Source organism: Danio rerio, chromosome 3 (genome assembly GCF_049306965.1).
Source record: "Danio rerio strain Tuebingen ecotype United States chromosome 3, GRCz12tu, whole genome shotgun sequence".
NCBI classification, from domain to species: domain Eukaryota; kingdom Metazoa; phylum Chordata; class Actinopteri; order Cypriniformes; family Danionidae; genus Danio; species Danio rerio.
In genome coordinates, this window is record NC_133178.1 from 3,190,001 (window position 1) to 3,216,323 (window position 26,323).

General features: G+C 39.6%; 3 protein-coding genes across 4 annotated transcripts in view; all 3 read right to left on the bottom strand.

Moving 5' to 3' along the window:
• ftr43 (finTRIM family, member 43) overlaps positions 1–2,778 on the bottom strand; it is an 11,868-nt gene extending 9,090 nt beyond the window's left edge. Inside the window, exons 1-2 of the mRNA XM_073943906.1 lie at positions 2,622–2,778; positions 1,162–1,756 (exon numbers count right to left, since the gene is read on the bottom strand). Coding sequence (XP_073800007.1) covers positions 1,162–1,752 — 591 coding nt within the window. The 5' untranslated portion in view covers positions 1,753–1,756; positions 2,622–2,778. The remainder of the gene's footprint in view (positions 1–1,161; positions 1,757–2,621) is intronic.
• A 1,270-nt stretch (positions 2,779–4,048) lies between these two features.
• ftr50 (finTRIM family, member 50) lies at positions 4,049–9,515 on the bottom strand. The gene is given in 8 exon segments (NM_001423724.1): positions 4,049–5,546; positions 5,628–5,687; positions 5,807–5,833; positions 5,916–6,069; positions 6,157–6,390; positions 6,459–6,554; positions 6,654–7,248; positions 9,150–9,515. Coding segments are annotated over 7 exon segments (1,548 nt in total). The 5' UTR covers positions 7,245–7,248; positions 9,150–9,515; the 3' UTR covers positions 4,049–5,160.
• Positions 9,516–15,147: 5,632 nt separating this feature from the next.
• On the bottom strand, positions 15,148–25,840 carry LOC100330744 (E3 ubiquitin-protein ligase TRIM47-like). Of its 2 annotated transcripts, XM_021474828.3 has the most exons (7): positions 25,778–25,833; positions 24,079–24,673; positions 23,884–23,979; positions 23,485–23,718; positions 23,244–23,397; positions 22,242–22,301; positions 15,148–18,071 (listed from the first exon to the last, which is right to left on the bottom strand). In XM_021474828.3, the coding sequence occupies exons 2-7, from the start codon at positions 24,667–24,669 to the stop codon at positions 16,810–16,812; spliced, it is 2,397 nt and encodes a 798-aa protein (XP_021330503.2). In that variant the 5' UTR covers positions 24,670–24,673; positions 25,778–25,833; the 3' UTR covers positions 15,148–16,809. The 2 variants fall into 2 exon arrangements, with proteins under 2 accessions (XP_021330503.2, XP_073799967.1); XM_073943866.1 differs by lacking the exon at positions 22,242–22,301 and having other exon boundaries at positions 16,290–16,416; positions 25,778–25,840.
• Positions 25,841–26,323: the final 483 nt, after the last annotated feature.

Sequence of the window (26,323 nt, forward strand, 5' to 3'; positions counted from 1 at the left end):
AATAATCGTTTTGAATAATCGTGATTACAATTATGACCAAAATAATCGTGATTATGATTTTTCCCAAAATCGAGCAGCCCTAATAGTTACTGATGACTGTTTTGCAGCTCTCAGCCTTGAATTGAATGATTCATTATAATCTTACGTTTATGTTTTGTAGCAGAAATATTATGTATTAAATTGACATGCGCATAAAAACAATAGTGCAAAACAAAAATAAATTCTGCAATGCTGCATTTTTGTTTGATGCAAACCATATTTATTGTTCATAAAGTAACAGTCGGACTTTTTATAGCAGATAACTCACAATCAAGCACATGATAATGAGAAATGTAATTCATTGTTAGTATTATTGTCGTCATCATCATCAATGATATTACATAAATATTATTCAATTCAATTCAATTCAGCTTTATTTGTATAGCGCTTTAACAATGTAGATTGTGTCAAAGCAGCTTCACATAAATGGTCATAGTAACTGGATCAGTGTAGTTCAGTTTTTAGTGTTTAAGTTCAGTTCAGTTCAGTTTAGCTCAGTTCAGTGTGATTTAATCATTACTGAGAGTTCAAACACTGAAGAGCAAATTCATCGATGCGTAGCTCAACTAATCCAAAATTAGACATTAAGTTTGGAATTATTGCACAAACATCAAGAAGTCATCACAGCATTAGTTAGTTAGTTGTTTCTGGTTTTTGTTAGTCCTAATTGATGTTGTTTTCAAATACAATAAATCCATTAATATACGATTTGCAGTCGTGCTCATTTACTTTTGGTGCTACCAAGTAAAAAAGTTAATTTTTGAGCCCTGCCAAATATTCGCTGGTTTTCTGATGACCCCCTGCCTTCCCCAGCCCTGCAAATACAGTAAAACTGCACATTTTAGAGTATCCTTTTGTGTTATATTCATGCTTTCTAAACAGCACCTTGCCACAGCTGTGAGGTGGATGAATTACCTTGGCAAGGGAGAAGTGCGCACTAACACAGATTTAGAAAAATGTTTGAACAATATTTGAGAGAAATAGGCTTTTTGTGTACATACTAAACGTTTTAGATCTTTGAGTTCAGCTCATGAGAAATGTTAGCAAAGTGAAGCGTTTATATTTTTTGTTGAGTCTACAATATAGTGTGACTAATATATCTAACCAGGAGCAATACTTTACCTCTTTCTCTTTTCTACCTGCTGCAACAGATACAGCATCGTGATTTTTGTGTTCGTCCACCAAACACAGCACACAGACGCAGCGCTGGTCGGTGCGGCAGTAAACTTCTAGAATTCTATCATGCTGAGGGCAGATCATCTCCTGCAGTCGTCCAGTGGCCTCCATCAGATTGTGTCCTCGACCTCTGAAGAGACTCTCGTGCTGTTGGAGGTGATCTGGACAATAAGAGTTTCTACACTCCTGACAGGACTTCACAGCTTTCTGCTTATTTCCAGTGCAGGCGTCGCACTCCACATCTCCAGATCCAGTGTGAACAGAAGCAGGAGCAGCCGTCTGGAGTCTGCTCTTCTGCAGTTTCTCCAGCATTTCAGCAAACACCACATTCTTAGCTAAAGCAGGTCTCGGAGTGAAGCTCTGTTTGCATAAAGGACAGCTGTAGATTCGCTTCTGCTCCTCCTGATTCCAGCAGTCTGTGATGCAGCTCATGCAGTAACTGTGTCCACAGGCAATCGTCACTGGATCCTGCAGGAGATTCAGACACACCGGACACATGAACTGGTCCTGATCCACTGTAACACCACCTTCTGCCATTCCACTGTATAAACACAAGGAAAAGGTGCATACAAAGCAGTTAATCTGAGAACAAGTGCACTGTTTAGTGCTATTTTAAATTGGCATAATTTGACTTCCGCTCTGCAAATCAGTCTCTCAAGAAAGTGTGTAAAATGAAATTTAAATCTTGGTAATTAAATATCAATATTAAATGATTCCCTTAGTTATTAAGCATTATAATTATTATTATTATTCCGTGCTCTACTGCCTACTAGGTGTTCTGTAGGTTTTGGACCATTGTAACGATTGTTGGCCATATCAAGGACAGATGGTGTGCAAAACTAAATGACGTGTCTAACACACTCATTAAAATGTGATATTTGTACTGCTTATGACTATTTTAAGTAACGTTTAATTTTAATTTAATAAAATGACGTCATACAAAGCTGCTGTTTCCGATTAGTAATTATTCTTAACAGAAATCTTCAGTTACTCATAAATGCATATTGTAGATTCTTTAAGCCTCTTGCCTTCTACTGCGCTGGTAAATCTTATTTACACACTCTACCGGCGCATGCGCGGTAAATCTGCGCATAAATGTAAATCGCCTTCTTAAATCGCATGCATCATTAGCCGTCTACGTTATGTAAAAGCAAAATTTGCAAACGAAATATACATAAGTACTAATAAAAATAGGCTAATAAAACATTTTATCCTTAGTTTTGCTGTATTCAGCAAAAACGAAACTATCTAAATCTAAAGCTAATATTTAGGATGAGACTCAAACATGAAATGCAGTTTAAACCTGAATATAGCGTCAATAAAGAGAAAAATCCTGTCAAAATATATAAATAAACAAAAATCACAGCTACAAACGCCTATCATCTCGAAGTCTGAACTCAACTCACCCGTATCTGAGGAAAATCACCACAAACAGAGACTTCTGATATATGTCTTTCGAGTGTTTAATCTGTGTTGTTGCTGTTGTTTCTGTTTAGTTGAATGAGTAACAGTGAGAGTCGATTTACAAGCACCGCTCAGTGACTGGACTGGTCACTGCTTCCCGTAAGTCACGTGATCTGGCAGAACTCTTGGGATTTGGCTGCAGCTGGAGGATAATACAGGCTAAATTACTCTATATCTCCCAGTATTTACATATCTGTTGTTGTTGTTTTTTTTCGTTTGTTTTTAATATTTATGCAAATAGAATGCACTTGACATGACAAAATATTTGTATGCAATACGTAAAATATTAATTACATTTTCAATGGACAAAAAGGTGAAAAGATATAAATAAAGGACATGAACATGATGGTAATTATATAAGTTTAGCTAACAGAAAACCGAGCAATATCTCATCATGCAGCTTCCCACATAGCAAAATTTCTCTGGCCCAGCTCTGGCCCACACAATCAGGTTTTGCTTGGCCCACATGCCGCAGTGAATTACCGTACATGACTGGATCAAATCTGGCTTCCAGACAAGGGCCAAACACAGACCATATCTGGGCCAAGTCTCAGCTAAGTTAATAACTCATAACTGGGCCAGATAGGTTGGTGTGTCACGATTGCAATGAAATTGATAAACCCATGGAGTGATGCGCTTTAGGCACACTATGCGCACGCTTTTTCTCAAAGTGACCCGATTGGTAGAATTTTTTTTCTTTACTCAAAAATGATTTTAGTGTATTTTAAATGTGGGTCAAGACTGGCCAAATCCACATGGCCCACTTATCAAATTTTTAAATCTTGGCTAAATACTACGTTTTTCATCTGGCCCAAATCTTGTGTGCCGCCTTAAAGACGGTGCCACCTCTGCCAAACCCAGGCCATGTTTGGCCCACATGCTGTATGCCAGTGCCGGATGAATGCCTGCTGTGCCAGCTTTATGCCAAATCTGGGCCAGAATTCTTTGCTACTAGGGTTGCAAGTGTAATCAACACAAAACCTATTATTTTGTTCAGTAGTAATGTTACCTCTGTATGATATCCAGCCCGATGAACAACTAAATCAGTTTAAAGGTGTATCTCCTTCTTTGTCGTCTTTTAGAGTTGTTGTTGTTTTTGGCGGGCAAACACAATACATTCCCGCCACCTACTGGGCTGTGGACATTAATGGCGCAGAAAAACCTAAATCAGGGTAAAATCCTGTTAAACAAATCTACTTTTACAACCAGAAAAGTCATTAAAGCACTAAATATATTATTGTGTTTTGATCCATTATTCAACAGAGTTTTAAGTGTAAGGATTTCTATGGCTATTTCTGTTCATTCTTCCCTCAGAAATGCCCTTTCATTCTCATAAGCAGAGCATTTTAGTAAAACACACTGCCAAATCTGTACATCACAGTCATTTCTTTAACAACATAACACAATGAAAGACTAATTGAAAGTACATTAAGATATGAAGCCTGACAAATGATTATTATTTACATTGATTCACTTCGCAGACGCTTTTATCCAAAGTGACGTACAAGTGTGGGTCAAATGAACACTTCAAATCATCATAGAGCAGTAATATTTGTGTTGTCCTTCATCCATGATTGACATTGACCTCTAGTATTAAAGTAGAACGTAGACATGCTTATAAACATGGTGGAATAAACATTTTAATCCAATAAGAACAAATGTAATGTCATCTATGTAATAAATTCCAGCTTGCTCATCAGAAAAGTAACGTGCTTTTGTTTAAACAGATCATGCGATGATAAAAATGGTAGCAGTGAGATGGAAATTATGGATATTCTAGTATTCGCCGGTCATAAAATCCCTCAGCCAAAGTCCATCATCATAGTGGTTCAGCTTTGTGTTGCTCAAGGTTTTAAAAGGAGTCAAGATGAAAAATAATTTGCACAAACAAGCTTTTACCCACACTTTACAGGAGATTCTCTTCATATGTTAAGCTAATTGTTTGCTGTTGCCTCTTCTGCATCTGGTATTTTGTGTAAGGTCACCTGTGAGCATGTTCATTGTTCAAACACAGAAGCGAGGAAGGCACCATCATTAGCCGCTTGATGAGGCAGGCACACTGAAAGACTAGTTACGTCACAGCTGGCATGAAATTAGATCAGGTCAAAGACTGCACCTTTTAAAATAAACAACCAAAGGAAAACTTCTGATGCATTAAATGGTTATCAAGACAACTTCAATAATATTATATCATTAAAAATCAGTCAACTGGTTTTCAAGTAGATTAAAAAACAGCTAAAAAAAACTATTTCAAAAGCTTTTTATATGAATACAAATGTATATGTAAATATGCACATGGACACTTAAAAGTAAAATTAACACTAATATTCATTTAGGCTTTGGACTCCCTTCCTTTTGGACACCAAAATTAGAGAAGATGAGGGGATCCAGAGCCAAATGGTTTTCCAGTGCTAGAGGATCCAAAGCTAAATGGGCTTACAGGGGTGTGGGGAGAGAGTTTGGGCTTCCTTGCACAAACTTTTAGTGGTGATGGCTGGTAAATCCAAAGCCCGATGGGTTTCCAGTACTGGCGGATCCAAAGATAGATGAGTTTCCAATACTGGCGGATCCAAAGCCCGATAGGTTTCCAGTACTGGCGGATCCAAAGATAGATGAGTTTGCAATACTGGCAGATCCAAAGATAGATGAGTTTCCAGTACTGGGGGATCCAAAGATAGATGAGTTTCCAATACTGGCGGATCCAAAGCCCGATGAGTTTCCAGTACTGGCGGATCCAAAGATAGATGAGTTTCCAATACTAGCGGATCCAAAGCCCGATGGGTTTCCAGTACTGGCTGATCCAAAGCCAAAACAAGGAATTTGGCTCCTTGGGCCCTGAGAAGACTCCTCTAATACTGGAAGAGGATCTGATAGAGATAGAAGAAGACTTAAAGATAATAAACTACTGTATTGTATTTTTGGACTGTCTGTGTTTTATAGTAACTTACGTTGTTGAAACTCCTCACTGGTCTGATCTTCAGGAGTCTGAGTGACCTGAACCTTTTTCACTACATGGAAACCAAACACATCTGCAGTTTAACTCACACAGCAAGACAAAATCAACATTAAACTACTAATATATTCTCAATTTCTCAATTAACTCCTCTGAAAATAGTTCAGTATTTACCTATTCCAGATATCTCTTCCATCTGATCTGAGGAGACAAAATCAACGTTAAACTACTAATATATTCTCAATTTCTCAATTAACTCCTTTGAAAACATATCAGTATTCACCTGCTTTAGACATCTCTTCTATCATATTTGATGAGAACTGCTGAAGTTTGTGTCTGAGCTGAGAGACTGATTTCACCACATCATCAAAACACAGATGAGAACTGACAGTGAAGCCTGAATCTGAAGATCCAGAGAGAGAAACAGACGGGAAACTCTACACAAACACAAACACTCTATAAGAACAGAAGCTTGTTACCGTCACTCATTCTTCATCTGTTCTACATCACACACACATAAATACCTGGAGGAAGTGAAGATGATCCTGTGTTTCTGAAAGCTGCTTCAGCTCAGTGTTTCTCCTCTTCAGATCATTGATCTCCAGCTTCAGTCGCTCCAGTTGTTCTTCAGCTCGACTCACAGCAGCTCTTTCCTGATCTCTGATCAGCTGATTCACCTCAGAGCGACGTTTCTCAATATCCTGGATGAGTTCAGTGAAGATCCTCTCACTGTCCTCCACTGCCGACTGTGCTGAGCACTGGTACAGGACACACTCATCACTTTCAGTTTTCATGACAGAATCTCCATCCAGTTTATTTTTCTCACCTTATGAATGTCAACAGCCTCTCTTAGATCAAGAAGAGCTTCCTCTCGCTTCGCCATTATTATTAGTAAGTTTCTCTGGTTCTCCTCCAAATGTTCCTGCAGACAAATATCATTAAACCACCACAGCTCAGAGGTTTCTCTGATTGAAGGAAAATAAAGTGTCATTGATGAGTTCCAGCAAGCACTATACTGTACCTGTTTCTCTTTCATTTCCGCTGCGTTTGTCACAGTGTCGTGATGTTTGTGTTCATCCATCAAACACAGCACACAGATGCAGCGCTGGTCGGTGCGGCAGTAAATCTCCATCACTTTATTATGCTGAGGGCAGATCATCTCCTGCAGTCGTCCAGTGGCCTCCATCAGATTGTGTCCTCGACCTCTGAAGAGACTCTCGTGCTGTTGGAGGTGATCTGGACAATAAGAGTTTCTACACTCCTGACAGGACTTCACAGCTTTCTGCTTATTTCCAGTGCAGGCGTCGCACTCCACATCTCCAGATCCAGTGTGAACAGAAGCAGGAGCAGCCGTCTGGAGTCTGCTCTTCTGCAGTTTCTCCAGCATTTCAGCAAACACCACGTTCTTAGCTAAAGCAGGTCTCGGAGTGAAGCTCTGTTTGCATAAAGGACAGCTGTAGATTCGCTTCTGCTCCTCCTGATTCCAGCAGTCTGTGATGCAGCTCATGCAGTAACTGTGTCCACAGGGAATCGTCACTGGGTCCTGCAGGACGTCCAGACACACCGGACACATGAACTGGTTCTGATCCACTGAAATATCAACTTCTGCCATTATACTGTGGGAACACACAGATGAAGAGCACACACAATCATTTGTAGGTTCATATTGCTTTAGTTTCATTTAGATGTTAGTCACCGTCCAGCAGTTACACTACATAACCATTATCAATATGTTTTTATGTATTCATATTTTTAAAGAGTGATGTTTTTCACTTTACACAGAATTAAAGTAGCAACATGTGACTTTGTCTGTTCAAGAGTCAATTCTGCACATATAATATCATATCTACACATATAAATGTGGGTGGTTGTCTGATAGATTTGGGGTTATTATTTTAAAATCGTGTTTCCACAATAAAAAAAGCTGTGTCTGAGAAACTGAAGGAAATGCAAACAGTGTTGTGACTCCCTTATTTGATAATTCTTCTGCTTATGATCGTTTAGATAGCCAGCAAACTATTTACTGTTTAATAGACTGTAAGTGCTGTTATTAAGCATTTTTGCATAAACGGATATTTATTTTACATATTTGTTTCATATTTCATCCTTTAGTAATTTAAGGTCATAATATTTTGTATTAATTTAGCTGAGGTGTATTTATAAATGTAAATGTGTTGAAAGGATTATATATGTGTTATTATTTCATATGTTGTAGTTTAAGACATTTATTATGGAAACATGTCACTTTGAGGAAATGACGTGTAATGTGAGTGACTTGTTTATGGATCCCCGGATGGACTGACGATGATCAGACGCATGTCAGTGCTGTGTAAAGTTTAAGAAGCATAAAGTTGCTGCTGTCATAAGTCAAAGGACAGTGAAGAAGACTTTATTAATCCAAGGACCCTCTTTTCATGACAAGCGACCAACAAGGTATTTGTTTTGCTTAATAATGTATTAGACAATCGTATTTTGTATAATTTCTTATACGTTTGTACTGTGTTCATTTACTAATACAGTTCTCACGGCGTCACGGCAACAGCCGCAAAGCACATTACTGACGACCTTAAATAAACGCCCGTTCTGGAGAAACAACCTGTGTCTGTGTTGTTGTGAAGAGAGCTACATAGACGTCTAAACGGAGACAGCTTGGCTAAAACAAGACTATATTTGGGTTGTCAGTGAACATCTAATAGACATCTAAGAATAGCTCAGAACTAGACTAATAATCAAATAAGACAGATTAGACAGACTTTACATGTGTAGTCATTCATTTCTGTTTATTTGATGACTAGTCTAGTTTTGGCCTATTCTTAGACATCTATTAGATATTCATGAACAGCTCAAATTTAGCCTTGTTTTAGGCAAGACTACTATGTTTAGACGTGTATTAAACATCTAATAAATGTTTCTAAAAAATAAAATTATTATTGTACTAATATTAATCTACTGTCATCCTTAAAAGCATATTTTACACTCGTAATGCTGTTGTAAGTTTTACACACATGCATGTGAAGTCAACAGGTCTGTTTTGTAATATCGTTTAATAAAATCGCATGCATCAGCCTACAATGTTATCGTGGTGTATTGGGATAATGTGTGTTTGTAATGATCTGGGTGTCGGTCTGGCTATTCTTTGGTTCTTGACAACTATTTAAGTCATGTGATGTATTGTTGTGATGACGTTGTTGATACCGAGGAAAAGCACGCTTAATGGCATTTCTTGGTGTTTGCCTCGTAAATATATAAATAAAAGTTATTAAAAAGTAAAACCAACAAATGAAACATCAGTAGAGACAGTCATGTAGGAAATAAAACACGGTTTCTTCTTACTTTCACTTTGCTGTAGCCAGCAAAACCGAAACTCAAGACATTAGCATAAAGCTAACATTAGCTACTGGAATCTCTAAAAGTATGAAATGTCGCTTAAACTTGAATGAACCCTCAAAAAGATACACATCCTGTCAGAAAAGCACAACTGCAAACTCGTATGTTATTATTTTGACCCTAAACTCACCTGTGTCTGGAGAAACGCGGACTGCGCACTGCTTCCTGCGAAGTCACGTGATCTATCAGCCTGTGATATAATAACGGGATGACGATATTACTTAATCAGCTCATTTCCCACAGCAAGTACATGTCTTATTTCCTTCTGTTAGCTTTTACTAATTTGAGCATAATGATAAACACAACCAACAAATGCTAACAAAAAGATGGTGCTGTATGCAAATGTAAAACTTTGTTTTTCAGCAGAGCTCCACATAGACGATCAAGTGTATCAAGACATTCATAGAGCCTGGATGATGAAACAACTATGAGAATGGCTGGAATAGAAGAAAACACGTTTGTTGAGCTTTGTAGTTTGATATAATGATCATTCTGTACATTTTAAGTGCACAATCACACATTAGACAAGGGCTTCCCAAACTTTTCAGCCTGCGACCCCAAAATAAATTTTTGTGACCCCCATTTTCCCCTAAGGTGGATATAAATATAAAAACGTTGCACACAAAACTTTAGGTCTATATAAACATAAGCATGTTGACAACAAAAGCATGCAACAGTTTAATAACCATTTATTTTTTATACATTTAATTTAATGTTAACCTCAAATATCTTATTTTTTATGTATCAGAGTGCCATAAAGGATGTCAAAGTTTAACCTGGCCCTATAAAATCAATCTGCTGCAGTTGACACTATTGCTGTGTGGCTAATCAAAACACATCATGCGATGGAAAAATAAAATTGAAAGGCTGATGTATTTTTATTTGTATGTTGTTATTTCTTTAATGTAACTATTACCTATCTTCTGTGGGTTATGATTAAAATATGGTAATTCTAATAGTTTATTCAAATTTATTTGAGTTTTGGAAATCACCAAGCAACTCCTCATCATTGTCCCGTGACCCCCACTTTGGGAAGCACTGCATTAGACTATACACAGTGTGCATTTGACTCTGCGTCTAAATAAAGCACAAAATAATGTTTAAAAATGCTAATGCTAGTTGACATTGTATACTAGATTAAGATATAATACTCAAAAATGCTGAAAGCTCTAAAACCCAATGGGAAATTTAATGGGGACTTTAAGGCATCTGAAACATTCTGGCAGAAACAGGCAAATCTTATTGTGTGAGATGATGTGAGAGAAACTAAATAGATTTTACAGCATATAAACAAATAGTTGTGTTATGAATGAACAACAATGCTAAACGTTAAATTAATGAACCTTTTACATTTACAACACTACTAATGTCCCCATGAAGAAATGCCTTAATAAATCAATAATTTACAGTAAAACAATAATGTTTCTGAACCATATGCTATAGCAGGTGTGGCCAACCCTGTTCCTGGAAAGCCACCTTCCTGCAGATTTCAGTTGCTACCCATATCAAACACACCTGCCTGTAATTATCACGTGGTGTTCAGGTGCTAATTAATTAGTTCAGTAGTGTTTGATATGGGTTGCAACTGAAATCTGCAGGAAGGTGACTCTCCAGGAACAGGGTTGGCCGCCCCTGCTATAGTAAAGTACTTGTATTATTGCGGTAGTTCTGTAGTGTCTAATAGTAATATAAATAAATGATCAAATACTGTATATATATTTTTGTAGTATAACATAATACAATGAAAACTACAGTGTTTGATCATTTGTTTTTATTACTATTAATTATATATTATAATTTGACCACTTTGTTTTAATACAGAAACCTGTGGTGTATTGTGGTATAACATACAAAAAGTGATACACTTTACTTGGCTATAATGTTTTAAAAACACTGTAGTATTGAATATAAATGACTATAGTAATGTTTGATCATGTTGGTCGTAAATGTAAAGCAACAATGTTTAAAGGTTCATGAAACCTTTGAGTACTTTTTTTGAGATTTTAACAGATGTGTGTGTGTTGAGCATCAGTTAAGACAATGTTAGCACCAGTTAGCTTTAATTGTGGAAAAAATTGGATAATGTTGAGCTTTTGTCAGCTAATTTCAGCTTCATTTAAAATGATTTTTGGGGCGGATCAAAATCGGTGACGTAGAGCAAAACTGCAAGTGCAAAGATGACGCGTCGGTTTCTCATTATTATTCATAGAGGAGCTTTCTTATCCTATGAGCAGAGCCTGCTGCTCAATTATTCGTGACTTTGCTGCTTTCCCAAAGCATGGCAGACCTGCCATTGCCAAGCTGTAAGATCCTACCTTGATGACTGGGTGAGACTGAGTGTCCACGGACCCACAGCAAACAGTATTTAGCTGTTCATGAAGGATCGTATGTGTTTGTTTCGTAAGGGTCGTATGTGTTTGTAATGATTTTAAATCACACTGAACTGAGCTAAACTGAACTGAACTTAAACACTAAAAACTGAACTACCCTGTTCCAGTTACTATGACCATTTATGTGAAGCTGCTTTGATACAATCTACATTGTAAAAGCGCTGTACAAATAAAGCTGAATTGAATTGAATTTCCATGATCCATGGGGTTTGTATCAGGAGTTTTGTGGGATATTCTGTACGCTATTGTGTGGTTGAAACCCAACTGGCCTAATTCTTCCGTTAGAAAGAACTGCAGCTACTCCAGAATGAACATGTCCAATTTCCATTATTTCTTTATGACGACATTCACTTTTGTGTGATTATATGGTGCGGTTTCTGTCAAAGAACAGGAACAAATTGTAAATATACATAAAAGTGACAAATATACAAAGTTATAAACAATATTCAATCACTCAATTTCAATCTTTACTGATACGTATATGGAGTACATGCAATATAACTCGAAAGAGTAGCGCAGCTGCTATAGGCACTAACTAGTGGTGTCAGATTACACTTTGTGCATGCGCCTGTGTGACTATCACGTGCGCTCCGCATGATAGCTATTCATATGACAATATGAAACAAACTTAATATCGTCGTTGAAACTGAAACTGTTAAAAGTAATGAAAGTAAACGGTCGTATGATAACAATTAAATAAATAAAACTGGGTTTAGATTTTCTGAGGTAAATTAGACCAGATTATACCAGACACATTATAAATACTTCTAGAATGATAAGAACGATAATTACTTACAGTTTTATATGCGCACAGTGATACCACAAAACAAGGATAGATTTTTTGAGCAGTATAAACAGAGAAGCGGAGTCTCCGTGCTGTCATACTCTGCAGGGTACGGCTGAACTGAATAAACGCGCATGCGCAAAGCCTGTCTAGAGAAGTCTCTCTCGCTCATGCGCGATAGGGGGAATTTTGTACAAGTTTGTTCACATTAAGACACATCGCCATGCTGCTGTGTTCACCTAAATCCTCCAGATTACCAGCAGGGCTAATGGTTGAAATAGGCAGGGCAAGAGACCTGCAGCACTGAGTCTGCATTCAGACCTTTGATTCAGACCCGGGGATTGAGGGAAAAGTCCTCATTTAGTGTTTATATAAACACGATTATCTTTACAATTGTATAAATTGTGGTTGTATGAAATTATGAATGACAAATGTAGCAGGGCTTAAAACTAATGTTTATTTCTTTGAGAGAACAGACTTGCGTTCTTGTGGAGACTGGTCTTGCCAGGTGGGCCTCCGGAAAAACTCAAGAGACCACGAGAACAGAGAAGGCGTCCTGTGACCTCCGTGAAGTTGGAACCCCATAAAAACAAATAACCCCTAAAACTATGCCATTCGTTTGTGCTACGTTTGTGCTGATTTGTGCCGCAAAAACGAACGTTTGTGCTGGTTTGGGGTCTGAGACATTAAGCATTGTTTTTTTGACCGTGTGACGTCACTCTCCACCCCATGTTGCGCAAATGACTTCAAAACAGCACAGTTCGTTTGTGCAACTGGGGTGGAGAGACCTCTTAATGATCTGATATTATTTTTTTACAAAAATATTTTTGCAGCACAAACAAGCATAATTTGTGAGCAAACGAAAGTAACATATTTGTGCACAAATATAAATATCTGATGTTTATTTTTATGGCACAAACCAGCACAAATCTAAACAAATATTTTGGTTATATCCAAACAAGGAAAACAGATAAAGTGTTTATTAACAGCACAACCAGGACAATTGAATGACACCTGTTTTGTGCGATACAGAGTGACGTCGCAGCTCCCAAAGTGTTTCGATTAGGCAATATCTAAACAATACAAACAGATAAAGTGTTTATTTTAATGGCATAAACCAGCACAAATCCAGCACTAAAGAAAGTCACCTGTTTTGTGCAATTTAGAGGAAATAATGGGGCGCTGAGTGACGTCACGGCTACCGAAATGTTTTAATTACACAATCTCTAATCAATAAACATGGATAAAGTGTTTATTTTTATGGCACAAACCAGCACAAATCCAGCACAAACAAATGAGACTAGTTTTGCGCGATTTAGAGAAAATGGGGTGGAGAGTGACGTCACGGCTCCCAAAATATTTAGCTTATATCTAAAAGAGGAAAACAGATACCGTGTTCGTTTTAACAGCACAAACCAGCACAAATCCAGCACTAATGGATGACACCTGTTTTTTGCGATTTAGACAACCTGGGGTGGAGAATGACGTCACGGCTCCCAAAATATTTTGATTATATCTAAACAATGAAAATAGATAACGTGTTTATTTTAACGGCACAAACCAGCACAAATCCAGCACTAACGAAAGACACCAGTTTTGCGCGATTTAGAGAAAATGGGGTGAAGAGTGACGTCACGCGGTCAAAAAAAACAATGCTTAATATCTCAGACCCCAAACCAGCACAAATGTTCGTTTTTGCGGCACAAATCAGCACAAACGAATGGCATAGTTTTGGGGATTATTTGTTTTTATGGGGTGCCAACTTCATGGAGGTCGTCCACCGCGGAGTGAGATGCTGCGCTTCCCAGCTCCAGTCGCAATGACTTCTGGGACTTCTAGAGCAAGTTCGGTACTCAAGTCTGCATCGGTGTGTCCTCGATATTAAAAACACATCCGGGAAGTTTCACGCGTCCTCTGTTTTTGCACTCTTGAGTATTGGAACTGAACCTTGGCAGCTGGAGATGACGTTACACGAGAACACGAGGACGCAAGATCGCTGAAGAACGCATATTCAGAAACAGCAGAGACTATATTAAGACAATGGCGAGACGCGCACTGACTCCTCGGTTTAACACTGTACATTCTGGTGCAACTTCTGTTTGACTAAGACAGGAGTCACCAATCTCCTAGAGGGCCGGTGTCCCTGCAGGGTTTAACTCCAACTTGCCTCAACACACCTGCTAAGATGTTTAGTATACCTAGTAAGATCTTGTTTAGCTTGTTCAGGTGTGTTTAATTAGGGTTGGAGCTAAAATCTGCAGGACACCAGACCACTAGGAAGTTTGGTGACCACTGGACTAAGACATCATGTCCTGAATGTCAGTGTCACCGGGGTTTACACAGCATATATATATACGCTGATAAATAAAGTTTGTACTTTGCTTTGTTGGAGTTGCTTTGTTTCAGTTTGAGTTGAACTACAAAAACAGACGCAAAACCTGAATAAACCCACAATGAGGAGAAAACATGGCTTAGGGCAGTGGTTCCCAACCTTTTTCTTTGGGGCCCCCCCCATAAACATATACAAACATTGGAGCCCCCCCCACCATATAAATACACACGCACGCACGCACGCACACACATATGTACTGTGTATATATATATATATATATATATATATATATATATATATATATATATATATATATATATATGCATATGTATATGTGTGTGTGTGTGTGTGTGTGTGTGTGTTTGTGTAATATTAATATATAGTAATATGTATAGAAAATATTAATTAATCAGTTTTAACTTGTCTTGGCCTTCAATAAAACCAAAATTTAGGTAGGCTTTGTCAAACTGTCTAATCTTTTTCTTCGCCTCTGAAGAATCACAGCATTTAAGTTTGTCTGCCATTTTTGTTTTGATTTTGCCTTTACGACACGTTGACAAGCAGATTGCCCGAGTGAGCAAAATTTAAATAATTATTTAAAGTTATTTATTTTAATTATTTTCACTATTATGTTGGAATTTTAAGCATGTGTTTAGATTATTTTTTATTTTTTGGGCTGCTCGATTTTGGGAAAAATCATAATCACGATTATTTTGGTCATAATTGTAATCACGATTATTCAAAACCATTGCCAGTTAAGGTCAAAATTATTAGCGCTCCTGAGATTTATTTATTTTTTTATAAATATTTCCCAAATTAAGTTTAACAGAGCAAGAAATTTTAACAGTATTTCCTATAATATTTTTTCTTCTATTTGTTTTATTTTAGCTAGAATAAAGACATGTTTAAATATTTTGAAACCAATTTAAGGTCAATATTATTAGCCCCCTTAAGCAATATATATTTTTGATTGTCTGCAGAAGAAACTACCGTTATAATGACTTGCCTTATTACTCTAATTAAGCCTTTGAACTGCACTTTAATCTGAATGCTTGTATTTTGAAAAATATCTAGTAAAATATTATGTGCTGTCATTATAGCAAAGACAAAAAGAAATCAGTAATTAGAAATGAGATATCAAAACTATTATGTTCAGAAATAAGTTAATAAAATATTCTTTCCATGAAACAGAAATTGGGCAGGAAAAGATTTGCTAATTTTCAAGAGGGCTAATAATTCTGACTTTAACTGTATACATACAGTTATTTTCCACCCTGCAATGGAAAGAGAAATAAATACAATAGAATAAAATATTAAACAAACTGTGCTTTAAGCATCTTCACTCTAAGAAAAACACTTTAGCTACAGCAGTCCTTCAGTCAAGAGCAGCAAAGGTTTTCTCGTTATGTTTGTTTAATAATAATAAAAACAGGCGGCAGAAGGATTATAGCGCGCTGTATCTTTAATGGTTTCTCTTTCACGTCTTTTGATCCTCAACTCTTTTGTTTATTACACAAATGAGTGTTAATGTAAATAATCACTAAACAACGCGTTTTGACACCTATTTGACCATTACAGCGCTCACGTTAAGATGACTTTAGATGTCTGCGCTCCTCTGCTCGTCTCAGTGTGTGAATGAGAGTGAATACTGACCGGCCACATGCTTCTGACTGCGTGATCGTGCTGCACACACACATAAGCTCTTTCGCGCTTTTAAGAGCAACACGTGTACAACTGTGGCGAAATATGATGCAATAATCATTTATTCTGTGTGGGAGAGCGGGCCTTGGGCTGGTGACAAAGACGACTGAACCATTGGTCTCCTTGCAGATCATCTTCTCAGGTTGGAAAGTTTTAGTTTTAAATCACATGGCATCTGTTTTGTGAATATCTGAGTTCGGGAAAAAAAAAATTCTTACAAGCCCAAATATGTCGTAGGTGTCAAGTTGGATTCCCCCAGGCCAAATATGTCTACTGGGGCGGCCCAAATACACTTTGAACAATTGAGTGTGTGGGGTTGGCCTACCTCACCCCATATATACTTTCAAGGTTTTAGGGTGTTGGGTTGGCCTGCCTCACCCCAAATAAACTTTCAGCAGTTGAGGGTGTTGTGTTGACCTGCACAATCTGAAATACATTTTAGGGAATGAGGGTGTTGGGTTGGTCTGCCCCAGCCTCATAGGCACTTTCAGTGGTTGAAGGCATTATGTTGGACTGCCTCATCCCAAATACACTTTTAGCAGTCGAGGGTGTTGGATTGGACTGTCTCAACCCAAATACACTTTCAAGGGGTTAGGGTGCTGGGGTTGGACTGCCTCACCCCAACTACACTTTCAGGGGTTGAGGGTGTTGGGTTTGACTGCGCCACCCCAAATACACTTTCAGCAGTTGAGGGTGTATTTGGACTGAGGCAGTCCAATCCAACAGTTTCAGGGGTTGAGGGTGTTGGCTTGTTCTCCCTCAGCCCAAATACACTTTCAGGGGTTGAGGGTGTTGGCTTGTTCTCCCTCAGCCCAAATACACTTTCAGGGGTTGAGGGTGTTGGCTTGGTCTCCCTCAGCCCAAATACACTTTCAGGGGTTGAGGGTTTTGGGTTGGCCTCCCTCAGCCCAAATATAATTTCAGGGGTTGATTGTGTTGGGTTGGCCTCCCTGAGCCCAAATATACTTTCAGCGGTTGAGGGTGTTGGGTCGGCCTGCCTCAGCCCAAATATACTTTCAGGGGTTGAGGTTGTTGGATTGGCCTGCCTCAGCCCAAATATACTTCCAGGGATTGAGGGTGTTGGGTTGGCCTGCCTCAGCCCAAATATACTTTCAGGGGTTGAGGTTGATGGGTTGGCCTGCCACAGCCCAAATAAACTTTTAGGTGTTGAGAGTGTAGGGTTCTCCTCCCTCAGCCCAAAAATACATTTAGGGGTTGAGGGTGTTGGGTTCTCCTCCCTCAGCCCAAAAATACATTTAGGGGTTGAGGGTGTTGGGTTCTCCTCCCTCAGCCCAAATATACTTTCAGGGGTTGATTGTGTTGGGTTAGCCTCTCTGAGCCCAAATATACTTTCAGGGGTTGAGGGTGTTGGGTTGGCCTGTCTCGGCCCAAATATACTTTTAGGGGTTGAGGGTGTTGAGTTGGTCTGCTTCAGCCCAAATATACTTTCAGGGGTTGAGATTGTTGGGTTGGCCTGCCTCAGCCCAAATATACTTCCAGGGGTTGAGGGTGTTGGGTTGGCCTCCTTCAGCCCAAATATACTTTCAGGGGTTAACTGTGTTGGGTTGGCCTGCCTCAGCCCAAATATACTTCCAGGGGTTGAGGGTGTTGGGTTGGCCTGCCTCAGCCCAAATATACTTTTAGGGGTTGAGGGTGTTGAGTTGGCCTGCTTCAGCCCAAATATACTTTTAGGGGTTGAGGGTGTTGGGTTGGCCTGCCTCAGCTCAAATATACTTTTAGGGGTTAAGGGTGTTGGGTTGGCCTCCCTCAGCCTAAATATACTTCCAGGGGTTGAGGGTTTGGGGTCCTTCAGTACCTCAGCTGCAAACTGTCCTGGATGTGCATCTAATGGAGAGAAACACAATTAGTCTTGAGATCCCATCTTTAACATAACACATTAGTAGGGTTTATAATTACAACAAATGAACTGACTTTTTTTCCAGAATATGTCTAGCACTGATATTTTCTTTTTGGTACTTGCCAATACTGATACATTTATTTTCAATTAGTTTATTTTTTTAAAATATTGGGTTATTATGCCTAGTAGAATGTTTTGTAATAGCTTCTTAACACATTTATTTTCATATATACATCATTTTAATTTACTTCACTATTTACTTTCTGGCTTTGTTGTATTGTACTTTTTATTGAATATGACTGTGCACATTAGAGGATAACATTCAGGAATCATTTAACAGCAAGTGTTTAGCTTACACATAGTTTTTTTTAAACTTTTCTGTTCTAAAGCAACTTATCATTATTCATTCATTCATCTTCTGCCGCTTTTCTGGGCCGGGTCGCGAGGGCAGCAGTCTTAGGAGAGAACCCCAGACTTCCCCATCCCCAGACACTTTCTCCAGCTCCTCAGGAGGGATCCCGAGCATTGCCAGGCCAGCCGAGAGACATAGTCCCTCCAGCGTGTCCTGGGTCTTGAAACCATCTTTTTCCTGTGGAGCACCATAGCCTCGGACTTGGAGGTGCTGATACTAATCCTAGCCGTGTGACACTTGGCAGCAAACCACCCCAGTGCATGCTGAAGGTCCATGTCTGATAAAGCCAACAGAACAACATCGTCTGCGAATAACAGAGATGAAATCTCTGTGGTCCCCAAACCGGACCCCCTCCAGCCCAAGGCTGTGCCTTGAAATTCTGTCCATAAAAATTATGAATAGAATTAGTGACAAGGGGCAGCCCTGCAAAGGTACAACATGCACTGGAAACAAATCTGACTTATTGCCGGCAATGCGAATCAGACTCCTACTCTGTTCATACATGGACGAGACAGCCCTCAACAGATCGCCTCTGACCCCATACTCCCCGAGCACCCTCCACAGAATGCCACGTGGGACACGATCGAATGCCTTCTCCAAATCCACAAAACACATGTGGACTGGTTGAGCATACTCCCATGAACCCTCGAGCACCCTGGTGAGGGTATAGAGCTGGTCCATTGTACCACGGCCCGGACGAAAACCGCATTGTTCCTCCTGGAACTTAGGTTCAACCATTGGCCAGATCCTCCTCTCCAGTACCCTGGCGTAGACTTTCCCCGAGAGGCTGAGGAGTGTGATCCCCCTATAGTTTGAGCAGACCCTCCGGTCCCCTTCTTAAAAATGGGAACCACTACCCCAGTTGCCCAGTCTAAAGTTACTGTCCCCGACCTCCATGCGATGTTGTGAAGACGTGTCAGCCACAACAGCCCCACAACATCCAGAGACCTAAGATACACAAGGTGAATCTCATCCACCCCTGCTGCTTTGCCACTGCGGAGCTTGCAAACTACCTCAGTGACCTCATCTTGGGTGATGTGCGAGTCCACCCCTGCACCCCCAGTCTCTGCTTCCTCGATGAAAGACATGTGGGTGGGGCTAAAGAGATCCTCAAAAGATTCCTTCCACCGCCCGACAACATCCCCAGTTGAGGTCAACAGCTCCCCACTTCCGCTGTAAACAGCGTCAATGTGGAGATGCCTTCCCCTTCTGAGGCGCTGGACAGTTTGCCAGAATCTCTTTGGGGCTGACCGACAGTCTTCCTCCATCGTCTCCCCGAGCTCTTCCCAGGTCAGAGTTTTTGCTTCCGCACCCGCCTGGGCTGCAGCACGCTTGGCCTGTCGATACCCATCAGCTGTCTCTGCAGTCCTGCAAGCCAACCAAACCCTTTAGGACTCCTTCTTCAGCTTGACGGCATCCCTTACTTCCACGAACCCGATGGTCGACATTGGATTGCCGCCCCGACAGGCACCACAGACCTTATGACCACAGCTCCTCACGGCCGCGTTAACAATGGAGTCAGAGAACATGGACCACTCAGTCTCCATGTCTCCAGCCTCCCTCGGGATCTGGTCAAAGCTCTTCCTGAGGTGAGAATTGAAAATCCCTCTGACTTAGGGTTCAGCAAGACATTCTCAGAGGACCCTCACAATACGCTTGGGCCTACCAGGTCTGTCTAGTTTTCCCCCTTGCCAGCGGATCTAACTCCCTACCAGGTGGTAATCAGTTCTGCCCCTCTCTTTACCCGAGTGTCCAAGACATACGGTCGGAGATCAGATGATACATCCACAAAGTCGATCATTGACCTCCACCCTAGGGTGTCCTGGTGCCATGTGCATTGATGGACACCCTTATGCTTGAACATGGTGTTCGTTATGGACAAACTGTGATTAGCACAGAAGTCAAATAACAAAACACCACTTGGGTTCAGATCAGGGAGGCCGTTCCTCCCAATCACGCCTCTCCAGGTATCACTGTCATTACCCACGTGGGCATTGAAGTCCCCCAGTAGAACAATGGAGTCCTTAGTCTGGGCACCTTCCAGCACCCCACCCAAGGACTCCAAGAAGACCGGGTACTCTGCACTGGTGTTTGGCTCGTAGGCACATACAACAGTGAGAGACCTATCCCCGACCCGAAGGGGCAGGGAGGCAACCCTCTCGTTCACTGGGGAAAACTCCAACACATGGCGGCTAAAATGGGGAGCTATAAGCAAGCTCACACCAGCCCGCAGCCTCTTACCGTGAGCAACTCCAGAGTAGAAGAAAGTCCAGCCCTTTTTAAGAAGTTGAGTTCCAGAGCCCAAGCTGTGAGTGGAGGTGAGCCCAACTACCTCTAGTAACTATGATCTTAATTTAACATTAAGTAAGGAAAATCAAAAGCACCATATTTTGATTTGCACTGATTGAGAAATTTACAATTGTATGGCACGTTTCACAAACACATTTAGTTTGTTTTGTTTTGAAATGAAATTCAGGCTTGACACTTTTAATAAATGCTGTTCATAGTAAATATAGTGTTATATTTATGATTTCGTTTAATTCAGGGTGATGTGCTCTCAGAGCTCTCCCTCCTTCCATACCATCTCTCCATAGCTTCAAGTAATGCAGGCACTATGTGCATCATCTTACTCCCTTTGCTAATGACATACTGAACCAATATACAAACTTTACATTGACGACTATAGAAAAGAGTTTGCACTATGTGCTGTTGCCCTGGATCACCTTTCCATGCTTTTTTATCAGCTCACTCATTCCAACATTATAACAATTACACACTACATGACAAAAGTCTTGCTGTCAATTCCAACTGTAAAAGCAAATAATAACTTGACTTCTAGTTGATCGTTTGTAAAAGTATCAGAAAGTGGATTGTTCTGATGAATCATCTGTTGATCTGCATCCCAATCATCACACATAGAGAGATCTACTGGAAGACCTACTGGAACCCACATGAAGCCAAGATTCTCAAAGAAATAAGTCAAGTTTGGTGAAGGAGAATTCATGGTTTAGGGTTACATTCAGTATGGGGTTGTGCGAGAGATCTGCATAGTGGATGGCAACATCAACAGCCTGTGGCATCAAAACATTTGTGCTGCCCATTACATTACAAACCACAGGAAAGGGCAAATTCTCCAGCCGGATAGCGCTCCTTCTCCTAAGCAGAGTCAGACCTTACTGTCCTAATGAAATCATTCAAAATCAAGGCATGATCATATTATATTTTGATCAATTAAGCGTCATCTAGATGTCTTTGCCTTTCATATAAGCCACTTCTGATACCAAATGATCAACTAGTAGTCAAGTTATTATTTGTTGTTCCTAAAATTTGGATAGGCGACAAGACTCTTGTCAGGTAGTGTGTATATATATACACAAACATCCTTAGTCTCTGATATCTCCATTCTGTGCTATCTGAGCATCTTAATGATTAGAAGTACAAGAACATGAGTGCAACATCAGTGTATCCTCAATTGCCTGTCATATTACGCATTTGACTTTTTAAAAATAGTCTCTCTGAACGTCTCAATCAATTATGTTAAAGCATTCACATCATGAAGTGGAATCACTAATAGATGATTATTGTATTTCGGTATTAGATGCATTTTAAATTCTTGAACTGTATTATACAGTTACTTTAGTGAAAAAGGATTAATCCATTCTAAGAAATTAATTTCAATTATTTTGATCCATTTCTTGCAGCTGATGCAAGTCTTCAATAATATTGAATAGCACCGGTAACTTACCTAGCTGAGTCTCCTCTGTGTTCTGATATTCAGTAGTCTGGATGATCTGGATGGTTTGCACTACGGAAATAAAATTAAAAACAGATCAATTCTAATCTCAAGAGGAAATTTCCTTCATTCATTCTTTTTCCTTCGGCTTAGTCCCTTTATTAATCAGGGGAGGCCACAGCGGAATGAACCGTCAGCTATCCAGCATATGTTTTACACAGCGGATGCCCTTCCAGATGCAACCCAGTACTGGGAAACACCCGTAAACTCTTGCATTCACACTCATACACTACGGCCAAATTGGTTTATTCAATGCCCCTATAGCACATGTGTTTGGACTGTGGGGGAAACCGGAGCACCCGGAGGAAACCCACGCCAACACTGAGCCACCATGTCGCCCCAAGAGGAAATTTAAATTAGATTATTTTGATCCTCGAACATCATTCCAATCAGCCAATCAGAATTAAAGCATACGTTTAGTTTATGTTCAGTTTAGGCTCACGGTTAGGTTTATGCTCCTCTACATGATTGTTATCCAACTATTATTCCCCTGCTGGGTGTAGATCATCCAAATCTTCAGTAGTGGCAGGTTGGAGCTCAGAATTTGGCCAGTCTGACACCATGGATGGTGCAAATGCTTCATCAAGGAAAATTTCTCCGTTATATGGAAAAATTCCAGTTAACCTAAATCCAGAAGTGATGTTGCGTTGTGTCACTGCTGACACGAAGGCCTCATTCATAAGTCCTGCAGTCTGATAGACTAAATTTAACTTGTGTTTTATGTCTTACTTTACCCCATGCCACATTTTAGAAAAAAATGATATTTTTTATCAATTCAGGCTAATCTTCAGCTAGCATCATCACATGATTTTATATGTTGATAGTTCATCAATATGCATGATATAAGTTTTTCTATCAATTTGCTTTGGCACAACAGTTGATTAAGTTTACAGCAATTTTATTTTATTTTTATATTCCATGAACATTTTTCTAAAAAAAAAGTTCAGTATTTACCTCTTCCAGATATCACTTTCATCTGATTTGAGGAGAACTGCAGCAGTTTGTGTCTGAACTGAGAGACTGATTTCACCACATCATCAAAACACAGATGAGAACTGACAGTGAAGCCTGAATCTGAAGATCCAGAGAGAGAAACAGACGGGAAACTCTACACAAACACAAACACTCTATAAGTACAGAAGCTTGTTACCGTCACTCATTCTTCATCTGTTCTACATCACACACACATAAATACCTGGAGGAAGTGAAGATGATCCTGTGTTTCTGAAAGCTGCTTCAGCTCAGTGTTTCTCCTCTTCAGATCACTGATCTCCAGCTTCAGTCGCTCCAGTTGTTCTTCAGCTCGACTCACAGCAGCTCTTTCCTGATCTCTGATCAGCTGAGTCACCTCAGAGCGACGTTTCTCAATATGCTGGATGAGTTCAGTGAAGATCCTCTCACTGTTCCTCACTGCCATCTTTGCTGAGCGCTGGTACAGGACACACTCAACACTTTCAGTTCATTCACTTTAGTTACCAACAGTTAAAATGATTGATAAGAACAGCCTGAACAATCTTCTAAACATCTCCTTGTCTTCCATAAAGTATGGATTTAAAACAAATGACAGAATCTCCATCCAGATTATTTTTCTCACCTTATGAATCCCAAAAGCGTCTCTCAGTTTAAGAATATCTTCCTCTCGCTTCTGGATTATTATTAGTAAGTTTCTCTGGTTCTCCTCCAAATGTTCCTGCAGACAAATATCATTAAACCTCCACAGCTCAGAGGTTTCTCTGACTGAAGGAAATTAAAGTGTCATTGGTGAGATCCAGCAAGCAGTATACTGTACCTGTTTCTCTTTCATTTCCGCTGCGTTTGTCACAGTGTCGTGATGTTTGTGTTCATCCATCAAACACAGCACACAGATGCAGCGCTGGTCGGTGCGGCAGTAAATCTCCATCACTTTATTATGCTGAGGGCAGATCATCTCCTGCAGTCGTCCAGTGGCCTCCATCAGATTGTGTCCTCGACCTCTGAAGAGACTCTCGTGCTGTTGGAGGTGATCTGGACAATAAGAGTTTCTACACTCCTGACAGGACTTCACAGCTTTCTGCTTATTTCCAGTGCAGGCGTCGCACTCCACATCTCCAGATCCAGTGTGAACAGAAGCAGGAGCAGCCGTCTGGAGTCTGCTCTTCTGCAGTTTCTCCAGCATTTCAGCAAACACCACATTCTTAGCTAAAGCAGGTCTCGGAGTGAAGCTCTGTTTGCATAAAGGACAGCTGTAGATTCGCTTCTGCTCCTCCTGATTCCAGCAGTCTGTGATGCAGCTCATGCAGTAACTGTGTCCACAGGGAATCGTCACTGGATCCTGCAGGACATCCAGACACACCATACATTTGAACTGTGCCTCGGCCCAGGAGACACTCGCTGCTGCCATTTCACTGTGGGAACACACAGATAAAGAGAGCACACAATTATGTGTAGATTCATATTCCTTTTGCTTATGTTAGATGTTAGTCAAAGTCTAGCAGTTATATTACATTATCAATATCAATATGTTTTTATGTATTCATATTTTTAAAGAGTGATGTTTTTCACTTTATACAGAATTAAAGTTGCAACATTTGATTTGAGTATTATCATATATCTACACATATAAATGTGGGCGGGTGTTGATAGATTTGGGCTTATTATATTAAAATTGTGTGTTTCCACAAAAGACTGAGTCTGAGAAACTGAAGGAAATGCAAACAGTGTTGTGACTCTCCAACTCTCCCCTATTTGATCATTCTTCTGCTTATGATCGTTTAGATACCCAGCAAACTATTTAGTGTTTAATAGACGTCTAAACATAGACAGCTTGGCAAAAGCAAGACTATATTTGGGTTGTCAGTGAACATCTAATAGACATCTAAGAATAGCCCAAAACTAGGCTAGTTATCAATTAAGACAGACTTTTTGACTAGTCTACTTTTGGGATATTCTTAGACGTCTATTAGATTTTCATGGACAGCCCAAATTTAGCCTTGTTTTAGGCAAGACTACTATGTTTAGACTATTACACATCTATCAGACATCTTTTAAAAACAAAACATGCTTGCTGGGTAGACACACATTTTACTTTTAATAAATATGACGTTAGTAAAAATTCAGTTATTATTGTAAATATTAATCTACTGTCATTCTTAAAAGCATATGTAAAGCTCATTATGCTGTTGTTTTACACACATGCATGTAAAGATGTTTTGTAACATCGTTTTTAAAAATCGCATGCATCAGCCTACAGTGTTATTAAAAAGTAAAAGCGACAAGCGAAACAGAAGTAGAGACAGTCATGTAGGAAATGAAACACGTTTTCTTCTTACTTTCACTTTGCTGTAGCCAGCAAAAACGAAACTCAAGACCTATTAGCATAAGGCAAACATTAAGCTCTCTAAAGTTAAGAAATGGCGCTTAAACTTGAATGAACCCTCAATAAAGAGACAAATCCTGTCAGAAAAGCACAACTGCAAACTCGTGTGTTATTATTTTGACTCTAAACTCACCTGTATCTGGAGAAACACGGACTGCTCACTCTTTCCTGTGAAGTCACGTTATCTATCAGCCTGTGATATAATAACAGGATGATGTATTACTCTTATTTCATTCTGTTAGCCTAAATCGCCCCAATACACATTTGAGCATAATGACTGGATAAACACAGCCAACAAATGCTTACAAAAACAGATCTACCTATATATGAGCTCCTCATAAACGAACAAGTGTATTAAGACATTCTGTACATTTAAAGTGCACAATCACATGTATATTAGACTACACAAAGTGTACATTTCATTGTGTATGAATAAAGCGTAAAATAATGTTTTAAAATGCTAATGCTAGTTGATATTGTATACTAGATTAAGATATAATACTGAAAAAAACTAACAGCTATAAAACCTAAAGATTTAATGGGGACTTTAAGGCATCTGAAACATTCTGGCAGAAGCAGGCAAATCTTAATGGCTGGGATGATGTGAGAGAAACTAAACTGATTTTGTAGCAAACAAACAAACAAACAAACAAACAAACAACAGTTGTGTCATGAATGA